This window comes from Lepidochelys kempii, chromosome 1 (genome assembly GCF_965140265.1).
Source record: "Lepidochelys kempii isolate rLepKem1 chromosome 1, rLepKem1.hap2, whole genome shotgun sequence".
Classification (NCBI taxonomy): Eukaryota; Metazoa; Chordata; order Testudines; family Cheloniidae; genus Lepidochelys; species Lepidochelys kempii.
In genome coordinates this window covers 111272442-111288958 of record NC_133256.1, presented here as the reverse complement: position 1 = coordinate 111288958, position 16517 = coordinate 111272442, and the positions used below count along the sequence as shown (strand labels likewise).

General features: G+C 43.7%; 1 protein-coding gene across 2 annotated transcripts in view; it reads right to left on the bottom strand.

Annotated features, from left to right (window-relative positions):
* CDC16 (cell division cycle 16) overlaps positions 1 to 16517 on the bottom strand; it is a 68034-nt gene that overhangs the window by 9502 nt on the left and 42015 nt on the right. For both annotated transcript variants that reach the window (XM_073350735.1, XM_073350741.1), the window contains exons 15-16: positions 15744 to 15805; positions 5449 to 5584 (exon numbers count right to left, since the gene is read on the bottom strand). In XM_073350735.1, coding sequence (XP_073206836.1) covers positions 5449 to 5584; positions 15744 to 15805 — 198 coding nt within the window. The remainder of the gene's footprint in view (positions 1 to 5448; positions 5585 to 15743; positions 15806 to 16517) is intronic.

The following is a 16517-nucleotide window of genomic DNA, read 5'->3' as shown; positions in this document are numbered from 1 at the left end:
ACGGAGAGACTGCCGAGACTTATCAAGCCCTCGAATCACTACCCCTTCCTGCTTCTCCACGTGGGCACCAATGATACTGCCAAGAATAACCTTGAGCGGATCACTGCAGACTACGTGACTCTGGGAAGAAGGATAAAGGAGTTCGAGGCGCAAGTGGTGTTCTCGTCCATCCTCCCCGCAGAAGGAAAAGGCCTGGGTAGAGACCGTTGAATCGTGGAAGTCAACGAATGGCTACGCAGGTGGTGTCGGAGAGAAGGCTTTGGATTCTTTGACCATGGGATGGTTTTCCAGGAAGGAGGAGTGCTAGGAGGAGACGGGCTACACCTAACGAAGAGAGGGAAGAGCATCTTCGCAAGCAGGCTGGCTAACCTAGTGAGGAGGGCTTTAAGGTAGGTTCACCAGGGGAAGGAAACCAAAGCCCTGAGGTAAGTGGGGACGTGGGATACCGGGAGGATGCACGAGCAGGAGAGTGCGAGAGGGGAGGGCTCCTGCCTCATACTGAGAAAGCAGGACAAACAGCAAGTTATCTGAAGTGCCTATACACAAATGCAAGAAGCCTGGGAAACAAGCAGGGAGAACTGGAAGACCTGGCACAATCAAGGAATTATGATGTGATTGGAATAACAGAGACTTGGTGGGATAACTCACATGACTGGAGTATTGTCATGGATGGATATAAGCTGTTCAGGAAGGACAGGAAGGGCAGAAAAGGTCGGGGAGTTGCACTGTATGTAAGGGAGCAGTATGACTGCTCAGAGCTCCAGTATGAAACTGCAGAAAAATCTGAGAGTCTCTGGATTAAGTTTAGAAGTGTGAGCAACAAGGGTGATGTTGTGGTGGGAGTCTGCTATAGACCACCAGACCAGGGGGATGAAGTGGGCGAGGCTTTCTTCCGGCAACTCACGGAAGTTACTAGATCGCAGGCCCTGGTTCTCATGGGAGACTTCAATCACCCTGATATCTGCTGGGAGAGCAACACAGCGATGCACAGACAATCCAGGAAGTTTTTGGAAAGCATAGGGGACAATTTCCTGGTGCGAGTGCTGGAGGAACCAACTAGGCGCAGAGCTCTTCTTGACCTGCTGCTCACAAATAGGGAAGAATTAGTATGGGAAGCAAAAGTGGATGGGAACCTGGGAGGCAGTGACCATAAGACAGTCGAGTTCAGGATCCTGACACAAAGAAGAAAGAAGAGCAGCAGAATATGGACCCTGGACTTCAGAAAAGCAGACTTTGACTCCCTCAGGGAACTGATGGGCAAGATCCCCTGGGAGAATAACATGAGGGGGAAAGGAGTCCAGGAGAGCTGGCTGTATTTTAAAGAATCCTTATTGAGGTTACAGGGACAAACCATCCCGATGTGTAGAAAAAATAGTAAATATGGCAGGCGACCAGCTTGGCTTCACAGTGAAATCCTTGCTGATCTTAAACACAAAAAAGAAGCTTACAAGAAGTGGAAGACTGGACAAATGACCAGGGAAGAGTATAAAAATATTGCTCGGGCATGCAGGAGTGAAATCAGGAAGGCCAAATCACACCTGGAGTTGCATCTAGCAAGAGATGTTAAGAATAACAAGAAGGGTTTCCTTCAGTTATGTTAGCAACAAGAAGAAAGTCAAGAAAGGTGTGGGCCCCTTACTGAATGAGGGAGGCAACCTAGTGACAGAGGATGTGGAAAAAGCTGAAGTACTCAATACTTTTTTTGCCTCCGTTTTCACGAACAAGGTCAGGTCCCAGACTACTGCACTGGGCAGCACAGCATGGGGAGGAGGTGACCAGCCCTCTGTGGAGAAAAAAGTGGTTCGGGACTATTTAGAAAAGCTGGATGAGCACAAGTCCATGGGGCCAGATGCGCTGCACCCGAGAGTGCTAAAGGAGTTGGCGGATGTGATTGCAGAGCCATTGGCCATTATCTTTGAAAACTCATGGCGATTGGGGGAGGTCCCGGATGAATGGAAAAAGGCTAATGTAGTGCCCATCTTTAAAAAAGGGAAGGAGGAGGATCCTGGGAACTACAGGCCAGTCAGCCTCATCTCAGTCCCTGGAAAAATCATGGAGCAGATCCTCAAGGAATCAATTCTGAAACACTTAGAGGAGAGGAAAGTGATCAGGAACAGTCAGCATGGATTCACCCAGGGCAAGTCATGCCTGACTAATCTAACTGCCTTCTATGACGAGATAACTGGCTCTGTGGATGAGGGGAAAGCAGTGGATGTGTTATTCCTTGTCTTTAGGAAAGCTTTTGATACCGTCTCCCACAGTATTCTTGCCAGCAAGTTAAAGAAGTATGGGCTGGATGAATGGACTATAAGGTGGATAGAAAGCTGGCTAGATTGTTCGGCTCAACGGGTAGTGATCAATGGCTCCATGTCTAGTTGGCAGCTGGTATCAAGTGGAGTGCCCCAAGGGTCGGTCCTCGGGCCGGTTTCGTTCAATATCTTCATAAATGACCTGGAGGATGGCGTGGACTGCACCCTCAGCAAGTTTGCAGATGACACTAAACTGGGAGGAGAGGTAGATATGCTGGAGGGTAGGGATAGGATACAGAGGGACCTAGACAAATTGGAGGATTGGGCCAAAAGAAATCTGGTGAGGTTCAACAAGGACAAGTGCAGAGTCCTGCATTTAGGACGGAAGAATCCCATGCACCACTACAGACTAGGGACCGAATGGCTAGGCAGCAGTTCTGCAGAAAAGGACCTAGGGGTTACAGTGGACGAGAAACTGGATTTGAGTCAACAGCGTGCCCTTGTTGCCAAGAAGGCCAATGGCATTTTGGGATGTATAAGTAGGGGCATTGCCAGCAGATCGAGGGACATGATCGTTCCCCTCTATTCGACATTGGTGAGGGCTCATCTGGAGTACTGTGTCCAGTTTTGGGCCCCACACTACAAGAAGGATGTGGAAAAATTGGAGAGAGTCCAGCGGAGGGTAACAAAAATGATTAGGGGACTGGAACACATGACTTATAAGGAGAGGTTGAGGGAACTGGGATTGTTTAGTCTGCGGAAGAGAAGAATGAGGGGGGATTTGATAGCTGCTTTCAATTACCTGAAAGGGGGTTCCAAAGAGGATGGATCAAGACTGTTCTCAGTGGTAGCAGATGACAGAATGAGCAGTAATGGTCTCAAGTTGCAGTGAGGGAGGTTTAGGTTGGATATTAGGAAAAACATTTTCACTAGGAGGGCGGTGAAGCACTGGAATGCGTTACCTAGGGAGGTGGTGGAATCTCCTTCCTTTGAAGTTTTTAAGGTCAGGCTCGACAAAGCCCTGGCTGGGATGATTTAGTTGGGGATTGGTCCTGCTTTGAGCAGGGGGTTGGACTAGATGATCTCCTGAGGTCCCTTCCAACCCTGATATTCTATGATTCTAAGTCATGCCTGACCAACCTGATTGCCTTCTATGATGAGATAACTGGCTCTGTGGATAAACGGTGGATGGGATATACCTTGACTTTAGCAAAGCTTTTGATACGGTCTCCCACAGCAGTCTTGCCAGCAAGTTAAAGTATGGATTGGATGAATGGACTATAAGGTGGAGAGAAAGCTGGCTAGATCATCGGGATCAACGGCTCAATGTCTAGTTGGCAGCTTGTATCAAGCGGAGTGCCCCAGGGGTTGGTCCTGGGGCTGGTTTTGTTCAACATCTTCATTAATGATCTGGACGATGGGATGGATTGCACCCTCAGCAAGTTCAGGGATGACACTAAGATGGGGGGAGACAGACATGCTGGAGGGTAGTGATAGGGTCCAGAGTGACCTAGACAAATTGGAGGATTGGGCCAAAAGAAATCTGATGAGGTTCAACAAGGACAAGTGCAGAGTCCTGCACTTAGGACAGAAGAATCCTACGCACTGCTACAGGCTGGGGACTGACTGGCTAAGCGGCACTTCTGCAGAAAAGGACCTGGGGATTACAGTGAACGAGAAGCTGGATATGAGTCAACAGTGTGCCCTTGTTGCCAAAAGGCTAACAGCATATTGGGCTGCATTAGTAGGAGCATTGCCAGCAGATCAAGGGAAGTGATTATTCCCCTCTATTCGGCACTGGTGAGGCCACACCTGGAGTACTGAGTCCAGTTTTGGGCCCCCCAGTACAGAAAGCATGTGGACAAATTGGAGAGAGTCCAGCAGAGAGCAAAAAAAAAATGATTAGGGGCTGGGGCACATGACTTATCAGGAGAGGCTGAGGGAACTGGGGTTATTTAGTCTGCAGAAGAGAATAGTGAGGGGGAACTTGATAGCAGCCTTCAACGACCTGAAGGGGGATTCCAAAGAGGATGGAGCTCGGCTGTTCTCAGTGGTGGCAGATGACAGAACAAGAAGCAATGGTCTCAAGTTGCAGTGCGGGAGGTCTAGGTTGGATATTAGGAAAAACTTTTTCACTAGGAGGGTGGTGAAGCACTGGAATGGGTTACCTAGGGAGGTGGTGGAAACTCCATCCTTAGAGGTTTTTAAGGCCCAGCTTGACAAAGCCCTGGCTGGGATGATTTAGCTGGGAGGTCCTGACTTTGAGCAGGGGGGTTGGACTGGATGACCTCCTGAAATCTCTTCCAACTCTAATCTTCTATGATTAACAAAACCAAAACTAGATACACTATACCCACCTTTGTTCCAGTACTAAAATTTGTCCACAAAACAGCAGTGCAACCTTTCCTCTTCCATGAAGGAAGATGAATTCATGGAATATAATTAATGATAAATTAATAAAATATAATACTTACAGCTTCTACACTTTGAATCTTTGAGCAAGTTTATTGTTTGTACAGCTAAATTGCAATATACAGACTCAAATTAAAAATTATATTAATATGAGTTGAAGTTGAGTTTAATTTAGGGGTGAAAGCATTGCAGGAATGTTATCCCCAAACCAAGCATTACAAAAACTCAGAAAATTCAGTGTTAAGGTTATACTTAGAAGAAATCCAGACATGTTAAGATGTGGAACCCTTACATGCAAACAACCTTCATTCTGCCCAGGAGTGATATTATATAATAATCATATAATTATGTTTACGGTACTTTAGTGTTTGTGGTCACAGACTAGATTAGACTGATTTTTAAATACACAGGTTTTTCATATTTTTCCCCCCCTCAGTGTCATTACAGAGAAGAGGTAGATAATTTAGAACCTAATTTCTTGAAACGTAAATTATACCATATTTCAGTGAATTCTAACTATCTGGTAAATCTGAAGAGTCTATGTGGGTCACTTATTATGATAATCTGGGACATAGAAAGGACTGACACATACAACATTTCTTAAAGGATCCTTGTAAATGCTCAGAACATTTATTCTATATTCAAAGAGTAAGTGCTGTAAGTTTGAGAAGGCTACATTGTACTTTTCAAACATAAGGCAATGAATTTGTTTTAAGTACACAAATAAAATTTAACCCTACTTATGGAGCTGTGACCAACACCTCTCTCATTTAAACCATATACATACCGTATGAAAATAGTCAATTGCACTTTCAAAATTGCCCATTAGACTGTGTATGTATCCAATGGCAGAGTATGTGGAAGCATTCTGAGGAATCAATACTAGGGCCTGACGATGGTATTCTAATGCTTCTTCATATTTCCTGTTAAGTTTAAATAAAGAGTGCATATTAGTAAGTTCTACCGTGCAAGTACTGTCATTGTACTATGTTTGTAATGTGACTAGCACATGAGACCTACCCTTACTAAGGCCTCTAGGTGGCTCTGCAATATAAACATTAAATAATAAGTTATTGCTTCATACTTGCAAGATGAAAGAATGGACTAAACCTTCATGACATAATCACAGTCTTATTACACAGTAATTCAGAAAGAAGATTACTCTGCTTGTGCAGTAATAGAGGTTTTCGAGATGGTTGTCCCTGTGGGTGTTCCACTTTAAGTGTCTTGGCACCCTACACTTATAATTGGAGATTTGTAGTAGCAGTGCCCAGTTGGCTGCCACGCGCCGCAGCTGTCTTGCGCCGCTCCGAGCAGTGCGCAGCCAACCGTCCCTCAGTTTCTTCTCTACTCCAGAGGATCGGCGTGAAACTCCGAAGTAGAGGGGAGGAAGGGGGGTAGTGGAGCAACCAAAGGGACAACCATCTCGAACCTCAGTTACCACACAAGGTGAGTAACCTTCTCTTCTTCGAGGAGTGTCCCTGTGGGTACTCCACTTTAGGTGACTGTTGAGCAATGCCCCTCAGTGCAGAGGAGGGGCTTTGGAGTTGATTCATTGCCAGTGGATAACACCGTGAGTCCAAACTGAGCATCTGTTGCTGATTGTTGTTCTAGAGCATAGTGTTTAGTGAAAGTACGGGCAGATGCACAGGTAGCTGCTTTGCAAATGTCAGTAATAGATACTGTGACACTGCATCCCATAATCTTCATAGATATATTATGGTATGATTATGGCATAACTATGATGTATTTTAATACAAGATAGGTCATGTGAGAGATCATTGTAAAGGTTATGATTTACTGAATATGATTATCCTATTTGTACGCATGTATCATTTTGGAATCTGAGGTTAGGAATATTGTCTATGTATCTATTACAAATGTAGAAGGTGAATTTCATAAGCTTAAACTGCACAGTCTTTGTGCAGCGCAAGGCAGTATAATTTTGGGTTTACGTGCCAAGGGTGTGTGTGTTCTTGAGCAGCGGGACAGTTCCTTAGCTGTAGACTCCCCATGCAGAGCTGATCATAGTAGCCTGTAAATTCTGCAGCTCGGTGTGTTCTACCTGTGTATATGCTGGTGAAAGAGCAAGCTTAGAGAGCTTGGCAACTTATCACTGCACCACAGTGTGAGAGGGAGCCCAGGCTGGTGGGTCAAGGGGGCTCAGTGGTACCCCAGGGGGAACCCATCACACGTACATTATTGAGAAAGGCCATAAATGTTGATACTGCTCTGATGGGGTGTGTGCAAACTCTCGGTGGAGGTTGCAGGTTGCTGTTTTGATAGCACAAATGGATACACCCAGATATCCATTTGGATAGTCTTTGTTTTGAGATGGTTTGGCCCTTCAAATGTTCTATTATGGAAACTGACAGTTGAGATGATTTTCTGAATGCTTTTGTTCTTTCTATGTAGAAAGCTAGTGCTCTGCGGATGTCCAGCATGTTGAGTGAGGCCTCCCTGCTGTCAGTATGGAGCTTCGGGAAAAATACAGGTAAGTATATGGGATGATTTAAATGAAAAGGGGAGGCAACCTTGGGGATGAACTTGGGGTGTGGTCATAGGATTACTTTATCCTTAAAGAATGTAGTATAAGGTGAGTCTGCCATTAGGGCAACTAATTCTCCCACCTTTCTTGCTGACGTGATGGCAATGAGGAAAGCAACCTTCACTGATAAGTATAACAGAGAGAAAGTTGCAAGGGGTTCAAACAGTTTTCCCATGAGACCGTGTAGAACAAGGTTGAGGTCCCACATGGGAGTAGGGTTTCTTAGTGTTGGGTAAGTGTTTTCTATGCCCTTAAGGAAGCGTTTAGTCATCAGGTGAGCAAAGATAGTGACTCCATCCACCTTGTCATGGAAGGAGGTGATGGCAGCCAGATGTACTCTGACGGAGCAGGTGGATAGCCCAGATTTTTAAGGCCCAGTATATAGTCGAGGATTCTAAGTTGTGGGGCTGATTGTGGAAAGATCTGTTTGTCCTGGCAACAAGTGCAGAATCATTTCCACTTATGTGTATCTATCTATCTACCCTTCTTGTGCTTAGTCTGCGACTGTTCAGCAGTATATCTTTCACTTCTTCAGAACAGTCCTTCTTTACCCCCACCAGCCATGGAGTAATCAGGCCTTGAGGTGGAGTACTGCGAGGTTGGGGTGACGGACATGCCCCATGTCCTGTGACAGAAGGTGAGGAACTAAGGGAAGGGTTTGAGGTGATTTCACTGGCATCTGTCTCAGGAATGGGAACCATGTTTGTCTGGGCCAGGTGGGTGCAATGAGAATGACCCTGTATTTGTCCTGCGTGATCTTGTGAATGACTCGGATCAGTAGTGGGATAGCAAGAAATGCATACAACAGTGGGGCTTCCCATTTTATGAGGAGAGTATTGCCCAGGGAGTGGTGTCCCAATCCAGCCCGGGAGCAATACTGTGGGCACTTGAAGTCCTGAGCTGTTGCAAATAGGTCTATAGTGGGGAACCCCCATAGTTTGAATATGGCTTTGAGAATTCCAGGATCCCTCTCCCACTTGTGTGTTTGTGAGAAGTCGCTGCTTAGGTGGTCCACTGTTGTGTTCTGACATCCCGGCAAACAGGATGCCGAAATCTCTATGTTGTTGGTGATGCACCAATTCCAGAGATGTACTGCCTCTGCACATAAGGGGTATGATCAGGCTCCCCCTTGGCCATTTATATAGAACATGCATGCAATATTGTCCATAAGGATCTTGATGGCATTGTTCCTGATTAAAGGGAGAAAGTGCTTGCATGCGTTTCGGACTGCCCTTAGCTCCAGTAAGTTTATGTGCAAGTTAGACTCTGCTGAAGACCAGCAGCCCTAGACCATATTGTCGCATAAATGTGCCCCCCAACCAACTAGAGAGGCATCCATCGTGACTGTCATTGTTGGAACTTTTTGTTGGAAAGGGACACCTGAGCAGATGTTCTGTGGTTGTGTCCACCATGTTAGCGTTTCTTTTACCATGAGGGGCATCGTGAGGCATCAGTTGAGAGAATGTCTGTGTGGTATATACACTGTTCGAAGCCAGGCCTGTAAGACTCTCATGTGGAGCCTGGCATATTTTAAGACAAACGTTGTTGCCGACATGTGCCCCAACAGTTGTAAACACATCCTGGCAGATGTTTGTGGGCTGTCCATCTGTTGAAATTAGGTTGACTAGAGTGAGGAAGCGTTGTTGGAGTAACATTGCTGTTGCTGTGAGACAGTAGAGGTAGGGTCCTATAAATTCCAACTGTTGGACAGGGACCAAGGTGGACTTCTGTACATTTATCTGTAACCCAACATCCATGAAAAGGGTTATCGTGGTATGTGTGGTGTTTATCACTCCTTGCTGCATTGGTGCCCTTACGAACTAGTCATCTAAGCATGGAAAAATCATCACTCTCTGTCTGCGGAGGTGAGTTGCAATGACCGTGAGAACCTTGGGAAAAAAAACTCTTAGGGCAGCTGACAGGCCAAAGGGTAGCACTCTGTATTGTAAATACTGATTCCCTAGGGTAAATCTCAGGAATCTTCTGTGTGCTGCATATGGTAATATGAAAATAAGCATCCTGGAGGTTGAGGGCTGAGAGCCAATCTCCTTTCTCTACTGCCAGAATTATTGTGGATATAGTCACTGTTTTGAAACATTGCATTCTCAAAAATTTGTTGACTTTTCATAAATCCAGGATGGGTCTCTACCTGCCATTCTTTTTCTGAGTAAGAAAATAATGGGAATAAAAACCTCTCCCCGTGTTGAGATGGTACAGGTTCCACGGCACCTAATTGTATGAGGTGGTTTATTTCCTGTTGTAACAGGGGCTCATGAGAGAGTTCCCTGAAGATAAATGGGGGAGAGGAGTGAGTAGGTGGGATAGAAATAAAGGGGATGGAGTAGCCCTTCTGAATAATCTCCAGAAGCCATCTGTCTGTTGTCTGACAGTTCCAGACTGTCACCATATTACCCGATGGTCTCCATATGGGCTGGGGACCGGATCTGGTTTTGGAATCAGAGAGTGTGGATGTCTTGTGCCCTCGACCACATCTTCAAAATGATTGTCTGGAGGTGGATGGTTGTGTGTATTTTGCCAGTAGGGCTGAATAATTGGCTACATGGAGGTAGAGTGTGGCACAGGAGTAGGCTTTCTGTCCGAAGAGGTCTAGCGTTTTCCAGTCCTTATTATATGGGGTCGTTCTGGACTGGTGTTGTTTTCCCCCTTTGATTTACCGCATCCACCACCCGCGAGTTTGGTACAGGGTGGGTAAATAGAAACTCAGCCCCTTTTGCTGGCACATAATATTTATTTTCAGACCTCTTACAGGAGGGAGCAGCTGTGGCGGGTGTGTGCCAGATTATTTTTGCAGGATCCATAATGGCATCATTAATTGGCAGTGCTATCTTTGCTGCTCGGGATGTCTGGAGTATGTCTGTGAGCTTGTGTTGGGTCTCTTGTAGCTCAGCTAATGAAATATCCAGAGATTCAGCTACACTTTTGAAGAGGTCTTGAAAAGATTTGAAATCATCCCCCCTAGCGTGTGGGGGGAGTGGCATTACCGTTTTGTCTGGCGACAAAGATGATATGTGGATGGGCAGCAGGATGTCACCTTCAGGTGTGTCATCAGGCACCTCTATCTCTTCCTCTTGTGTCTCTGAGGGTGTTGGGACAGTTGGTGAAGGGGACAGAGTTGTTTTGGACCTCAGTGGGTTAGGGGGCCTAAGGTTCTCTGCCCTATACATTGCCCATAGATCCCAATATGGCCAGTTGGGTGGGAAGGGTATAGGTGGCGGTGCCCACGGTTGACCATATCAGCCCAGCATGTATGTAGATGTTTCATGCTGAGAGGGTCCAGGTTTAGGGGAGGAGTGATACAGAGTGTATATTACTGCCTCACCCTCTTCTTCCTCATCACTGGAGAAAGGAGGGTCTGATCCACAGGGAGTGGTTACCAGGCTTGGTTCTGGTCTTGCTGGGGTACCGTCGGTACTGAGTAGGGGAATTCCAGGTGTTGAGGTTGCTATCAGGTCTGCATGCCTCGTGAATTGCTGCGGAACCATAAGGCTTGGTGCCAGGGACGGCATCATGCACTGACCGGGAATTAGGGTAAAAGCTATCATGTCAATGACTTGGAGCTGTGCTGAATAGGTACACGGCAGATGGTGACACTGTACTGCTTGGTGCCGAGGTTTTCTTCAGCTCCGTAGGTGCCGAGCTGGGAGGTTTGGCTTTACGGTGTGCACCTCCATTAGAGCTTTCCCACATAGGATCTTTAGCTCCTCAGGATGTTTCAGTACGGATGTTCCCAGTGCCTCATGGTCTGGCGCTCTTGGTGCCATTGGTACCAGGACAGATTTTTCATTTGGAGAACACTTTCTTTTAGGTGATTCACATTGTGTGGATGAGTGTGACCACTTTTTGGTAGCTTTTCTAGGAGCACGCTCCGTAGCAGCCGTTGTTGAATTAGATCCCCTGTCAGACGCTGCCACTGGCGACCAGGAGGTGTCCTGGACTCGGGGTCGGACATTGGTCTGAGGGATTTCTCCATCATCAGGAGCTTCAATTGGAGATCCCTAGCCTTCCTTGTCCTGTCCCAGTCAATTTTCTGCAGTGTGGACACTTTTGGGTAATGTGTGCCTCTCTGAGGCAGCTGACACACTGTGCGGGGACGTCAAGAGACCGGTATGGAAAGTCTGCTAGTCAGGCAGCGTTTAAAGCCAGGTGAGCTGGGCACGCCTGAGAGAGAAACTCCTCTGGAGAAAGAAAAACGGGTTTATTACTGTTCTTTCTTTTTTTTCTTTAATCAATAGCCGAGTACCTGCCAGAGAGGCCGGGGTAAAGGGAGAAAAATATATAATTTAAAAAAAAAAAAAAAAAACTAAAATATAAGATATAAAGGGCAAAGGGCTAGGGTAGCTAACTACGACTAAGCTAACACTATCGGGAACAATGGCAAACTATTACGCTCTCAAGGTAAGAAAGGGTGCTGCTGTCGCTCCAACTCAAGCCAAAGGCAGTAGAGAAGCACCTGGGGCATGGTTGGCTGCACTCCGCTATGTAACCACTTGGAGCGGCATAAGATGGCTACTACAAATCTCCATTTACAAGAGCAGGGCGCCAAGACACCTAAAGTGGAGCACCCACATGGACACTCCTCGAAGAACCACCAAATTTTCCGTTATACAGCATATCCCTTCACATTTAAGATTTAAAAAAATTGAAATGTATGAAAAATCTTCAACAAAATGGTACTCTATGTTTAGATTTAAATCCTGCGTGTGGAAAGAACATACTGCTACTTATTAAAGATAGGTTTCAGAGTAACAGCTGTGTTAGTCTGTATTCGCAAAAAGAAAATAAATTGGTTAGTCTCTAAGGTGCCACAAGTACTCCTTTTCTTTTTATTAAAGATAAGCTTAATTTAAAGTTGCCACATATGCATATTTGTAGCCAGCCACAAAGGCGTGGGGGTGGATATAAGATGCAGTAGCTCCCTGCAGTCACCTCCCATTGAAGAGGATCCTATCTTATGTGGCAAACTACCATAGAGGTTTAATGCTACTTGAGGCAGCATTATCTCCCTCCCCACTTGGATACAGCTATATTAGAGATGTGAATGGCAGCAGAGCTGAGCCAATCATGCTGCCACTGTTGCTTGGGGTGGAGAGGAACTGGTAAGCCTCAGGAAAATAAGCACACTGTAGATTGTTTGACATTGTTGGGGTTGAGGTAGGAATTTTATGGAAAGCTTCAGGTGCTGCACAGAAAATAGTATTACTGCTACCTCCACTTTGCTTCTAATTCTGCCTTCCAGAGGCAGGCAAGAACATAGCATTTATCAAATTACATATTTTGATGTTATGGGGCATATGAGGATTTTCAAGATATTTTAAAACCTTCAAATGAAACAAAATATAAGCAATTCTTTACTTTGTTTCTGAACATTTTAGGTATAACCCATAATTCCCTTCAAATACCAGACAGCCTTTCCTGAAATTAAAATCATCCATGAATCAAATTATGTATGGCAATCATTCATCCAGAACCCAAGAAATATATAAAAGCACACATGCTTACAGCTTGATGTCCTTACTACAAGAATCTCAAGCTACTATAATTAAAATACAGAGATCACAAATCTCAGAGGACTGTTAGATAGCATTTTCTCTTACATCTGTTTTCATGGCTAACTCAGATTTCTGTTATATAAAACTATCAAATAGCAACATGTAAAGCTGTCAGAAATGCTAGAGAACAATTAAATATAAAATTTGTTCGCTGTGAAACCAAGCCTTCCACACTACACAATATTCATATCTATTCTAGCACATAGCATTTTATGGTAGTCTGTCAACTTAATTTTAAATTAAAATGATTTCTTTGCATTAAAAATGTTTTACTATTTAGAAAAATGCCTTAAACACATGGACACATGAACAAAGAATACAGTATTGGCTGCTCTAAATGTGATGTAACTATTTTTAATTTTTTTATTCTAGGAAATTTTAGAAGACAAAAGTGTTATTAACTGAAACAAGGATTTTGAAAAAAACCCTCTATAATTATACCAATGATACTCCTGGGGGAATTCTGTGCTACTGCACATGCACATATGTCCTTACTACAAGTTGCAGTGGGGGAGATTTAGATTGGATATTAGGAAAAACTTTTTCACTAAGAGGGTGGTGAAACACTGGAATGCGTTACCTAGGGAGGTGGTAGAATCTCCTTCCTTAGAGGTTTTTAAGGTCAGGCTTGACAAAGCCCTGGCTGGGATGATTTAACTGGGAATTGGTCCTGCTTCGAGCAGGGGGTTGGACTAGATGACCTTCTGGGGTCCCTTCCAACCCTGATATTCTATGATTCTATGATTTAATGAGCCCTGCAGATTTCTAATTTTTTGCACAGAAAAAAAGCTTCTGACAAAATGTTGCTGCAGTTCTGCATTTTGCCCACCAGAGGGCGCTGTTGAGCTCAAACAAAGTTGCAGCGCCCCACAGCAGGGAAGAGAGAAAACTGCCTTGGCAGCACTTCTCAGGCCAAGTCAGGAGACAAGGGCTGTGAGGTGCTGGACGGGGAGGGAGGTTCAGGCAGGGGCTCATAAAGGCTAGTGGGGGAGGACACACTGGGGCAGCGGCTGAATGGGAGTGAAGGCACAGGGCCACGGGGGGAGGGAGGGGCAGAGCCACATGGTGATGAGGGGCATGCAGAGCTACATAGGGACAAGGGGAGTAGTTGGGAGAGGGCACACAAAGACACATTGGGACAGGGGCAGATGTGCCTGACTGAATGGGAGAGGCTAGGGGTCAGCCAGGATCTGCATGGGGACACTCCCTAACAATCCCTCCTTGTCTCGCGCCCCCCCCCCCAAAAACCAAAACAAAACTGTTCCATACTTTTCCCACCCATACCCAACAACCCAGGCTCCTTACCAGCAATTTACTTCCCTCTCCCTCAGCTCCTCTGAAGAAGTGGGTTTTTTACCCACGAAAACTTATGCTCAAATAAATCTGTTAGTCTTTAAGGTGCCACCGACTCCTCCTTGTTTCAGCTCCTCCATTACCCCTGACTCCCACAAGCCTTTGCACTGCTTCCGAGGAGGGCAGGAAATACAGTTCTGTATTAATATGCCTAATAAGGAATCTATTTGTCAAAAAACATTTCCTGAATCTTTTTTGTTGTCTGCATTGTTACAGACATACTTGCTGACAGGTATTTTGAAATAAATGATCAAAAATAATTGAAACTGGTGTGATTTTACTGTGTTATTTTGACAAATAAAATATTCAGAATTTTGCAGAATTTTAAAATATTGTGCACAGAATTTTTATTTTTTTGTTCTAGAATTTTTAATTATTTGGTGCAGAATTCCACCAGGAATATAATGAATAGTTTTCCAGCAGCATGGCCTTTTGTTTGCTTTGGCAAAGTGGGCAGCTATTACACAAGTCCTTATTTCCTAAGGAAAATTAAAACTAGTTGGCAGCTCTTGTAAAAGGTGTAATTACCACTGAAGCCAAAAGCAATAGTAGAGCTTCAGAGTATCTCTCCACTCTAATTGCTTTCACATGAATGATTCTGAAATACAATAGCTACAAACCATATGGCCAATTAAGGAATTATAGCACTGTTCATATGTAACAAAATTATATTTAACTATTACAATCAGATTTTAAACTTATAGATATGAATACATTTCTGAACTGCAAACATTTTTATTAAATGAATTTTTATTAAAAATATTAGTCTGATATAATTATTTAGTCTGCTACAAAGGTATAATTCCCATATAATTTGTACTGTAACATTATTTTGTCAGGGTCATAACCTGAATAAAATATGGAATAGTCCTAGCATCAAAGAACATTTTTTAAAAATAAATATCTTAAAAAGATGGCCGTTATTGATGTATTGTTGAGAAAAATATGCTCAGATTTTGTTTTACAACTGTCCTTGGATTTTACATCTATTTCAAGCATTATTTTGTAACTCAGTCAGAAAAGTATTTGTATTTTATTTCACAGCAAATCTGTAGTAAAGCTTCTGGAGATGGGTGGAAAGATGGCTGCAAACCTTGAACTTGCCATTCTCAACAGTAATTCTATAGTCCTTATGACAAAACTCCTACAGAAGCCAGTGAGAATTTTGCTTGAGTAATAAGTCACATTCTGATCCAGGAAAACAGTCTGCACAGGAAGACTCTTACACTGATGCAGATTGTTCTGCAGAATCTGGGCATAATCAAGGACTTCAATATTGATGCAGAAGTTAGTTAAAATGTAGATTTGAGCACTTATGATTAAAATTTTATCAACTAATAAAATAATTTTAAGACTTACGATTTTATATAAATTATTGTATATATATGAGGCATCCTCTCTCTGTAAACCATGTCCATGTGTAAACACACTGCAAATGAATGTGCACGAACAGATTTAGGTGGCCTCATTCTGATTTCCAAGAAGACCGCCTTACACTGCTTTGACAGAGTACAGTCTTATTGTAACTAAGCAGTGGGTCCAAGAAGAACAAACTTTTTTGTAACATACCAGGTAAATGTAGCTTTAAAACATTTCACATTTTCCACTTACTTGAGCTTTCTGCACACATGTCCTAAGTTGTTCAATAAAGGCTCCCATTTATCAACTGTTACCTGCAAAATAATACATCCAACCTAATGATATCAACCTAACAGCTTTTAATTAAATTCTGTATGTTCAATTACTAAAGATAAATCAGCATGTAAATGAACAAGGCAGTTCATTCTTGGAGAATGAAAACTTGAAGACAGGTATTTAAAATTCCTTTTACATTAAACAGTTAGGTAAAATAAGCAAACGTTGTCCAATGAAACCATTTACTTATTAAAGTGAATCTTCCTCCCCATTTTAGTTATTTTTTCCAGGTTCTTCCACCCCCCATCCCAGTTAAATAGCCTTAAAAACTGCAGTGATAACATTTATTTGGACAAGAGGGCAAACACAAAAATAATGATATCTTCACTTACAAATTCAATGCCAGCTTTGCACTTTCAAACTTAACCCTTTACTATTTATTAGCACAGTTGGGTTCATCAACAAGCAGTGCAGAAGTGACCCTCAGTAAAACTAGATCTTGACAGAATGACTGCAAATACTAAATATCCCATTTGGCTTTATCCCTTTTCTTCCATGGTCTAAATTTATCTGCTCTGAAATAATTAGTCCATTTACTGGCCACACAATGCCAATATCTAAGCTGCGAAAATCCTTAAATTCCTTTCTGGTCATGGTGTTTAGCTTATGCTCTGAAGCATCGGAAGAAGTGCTGTAACTTTACCACAGACACCGTAAGTACAAACTCTATTCTTATTCCTATGCATGTTT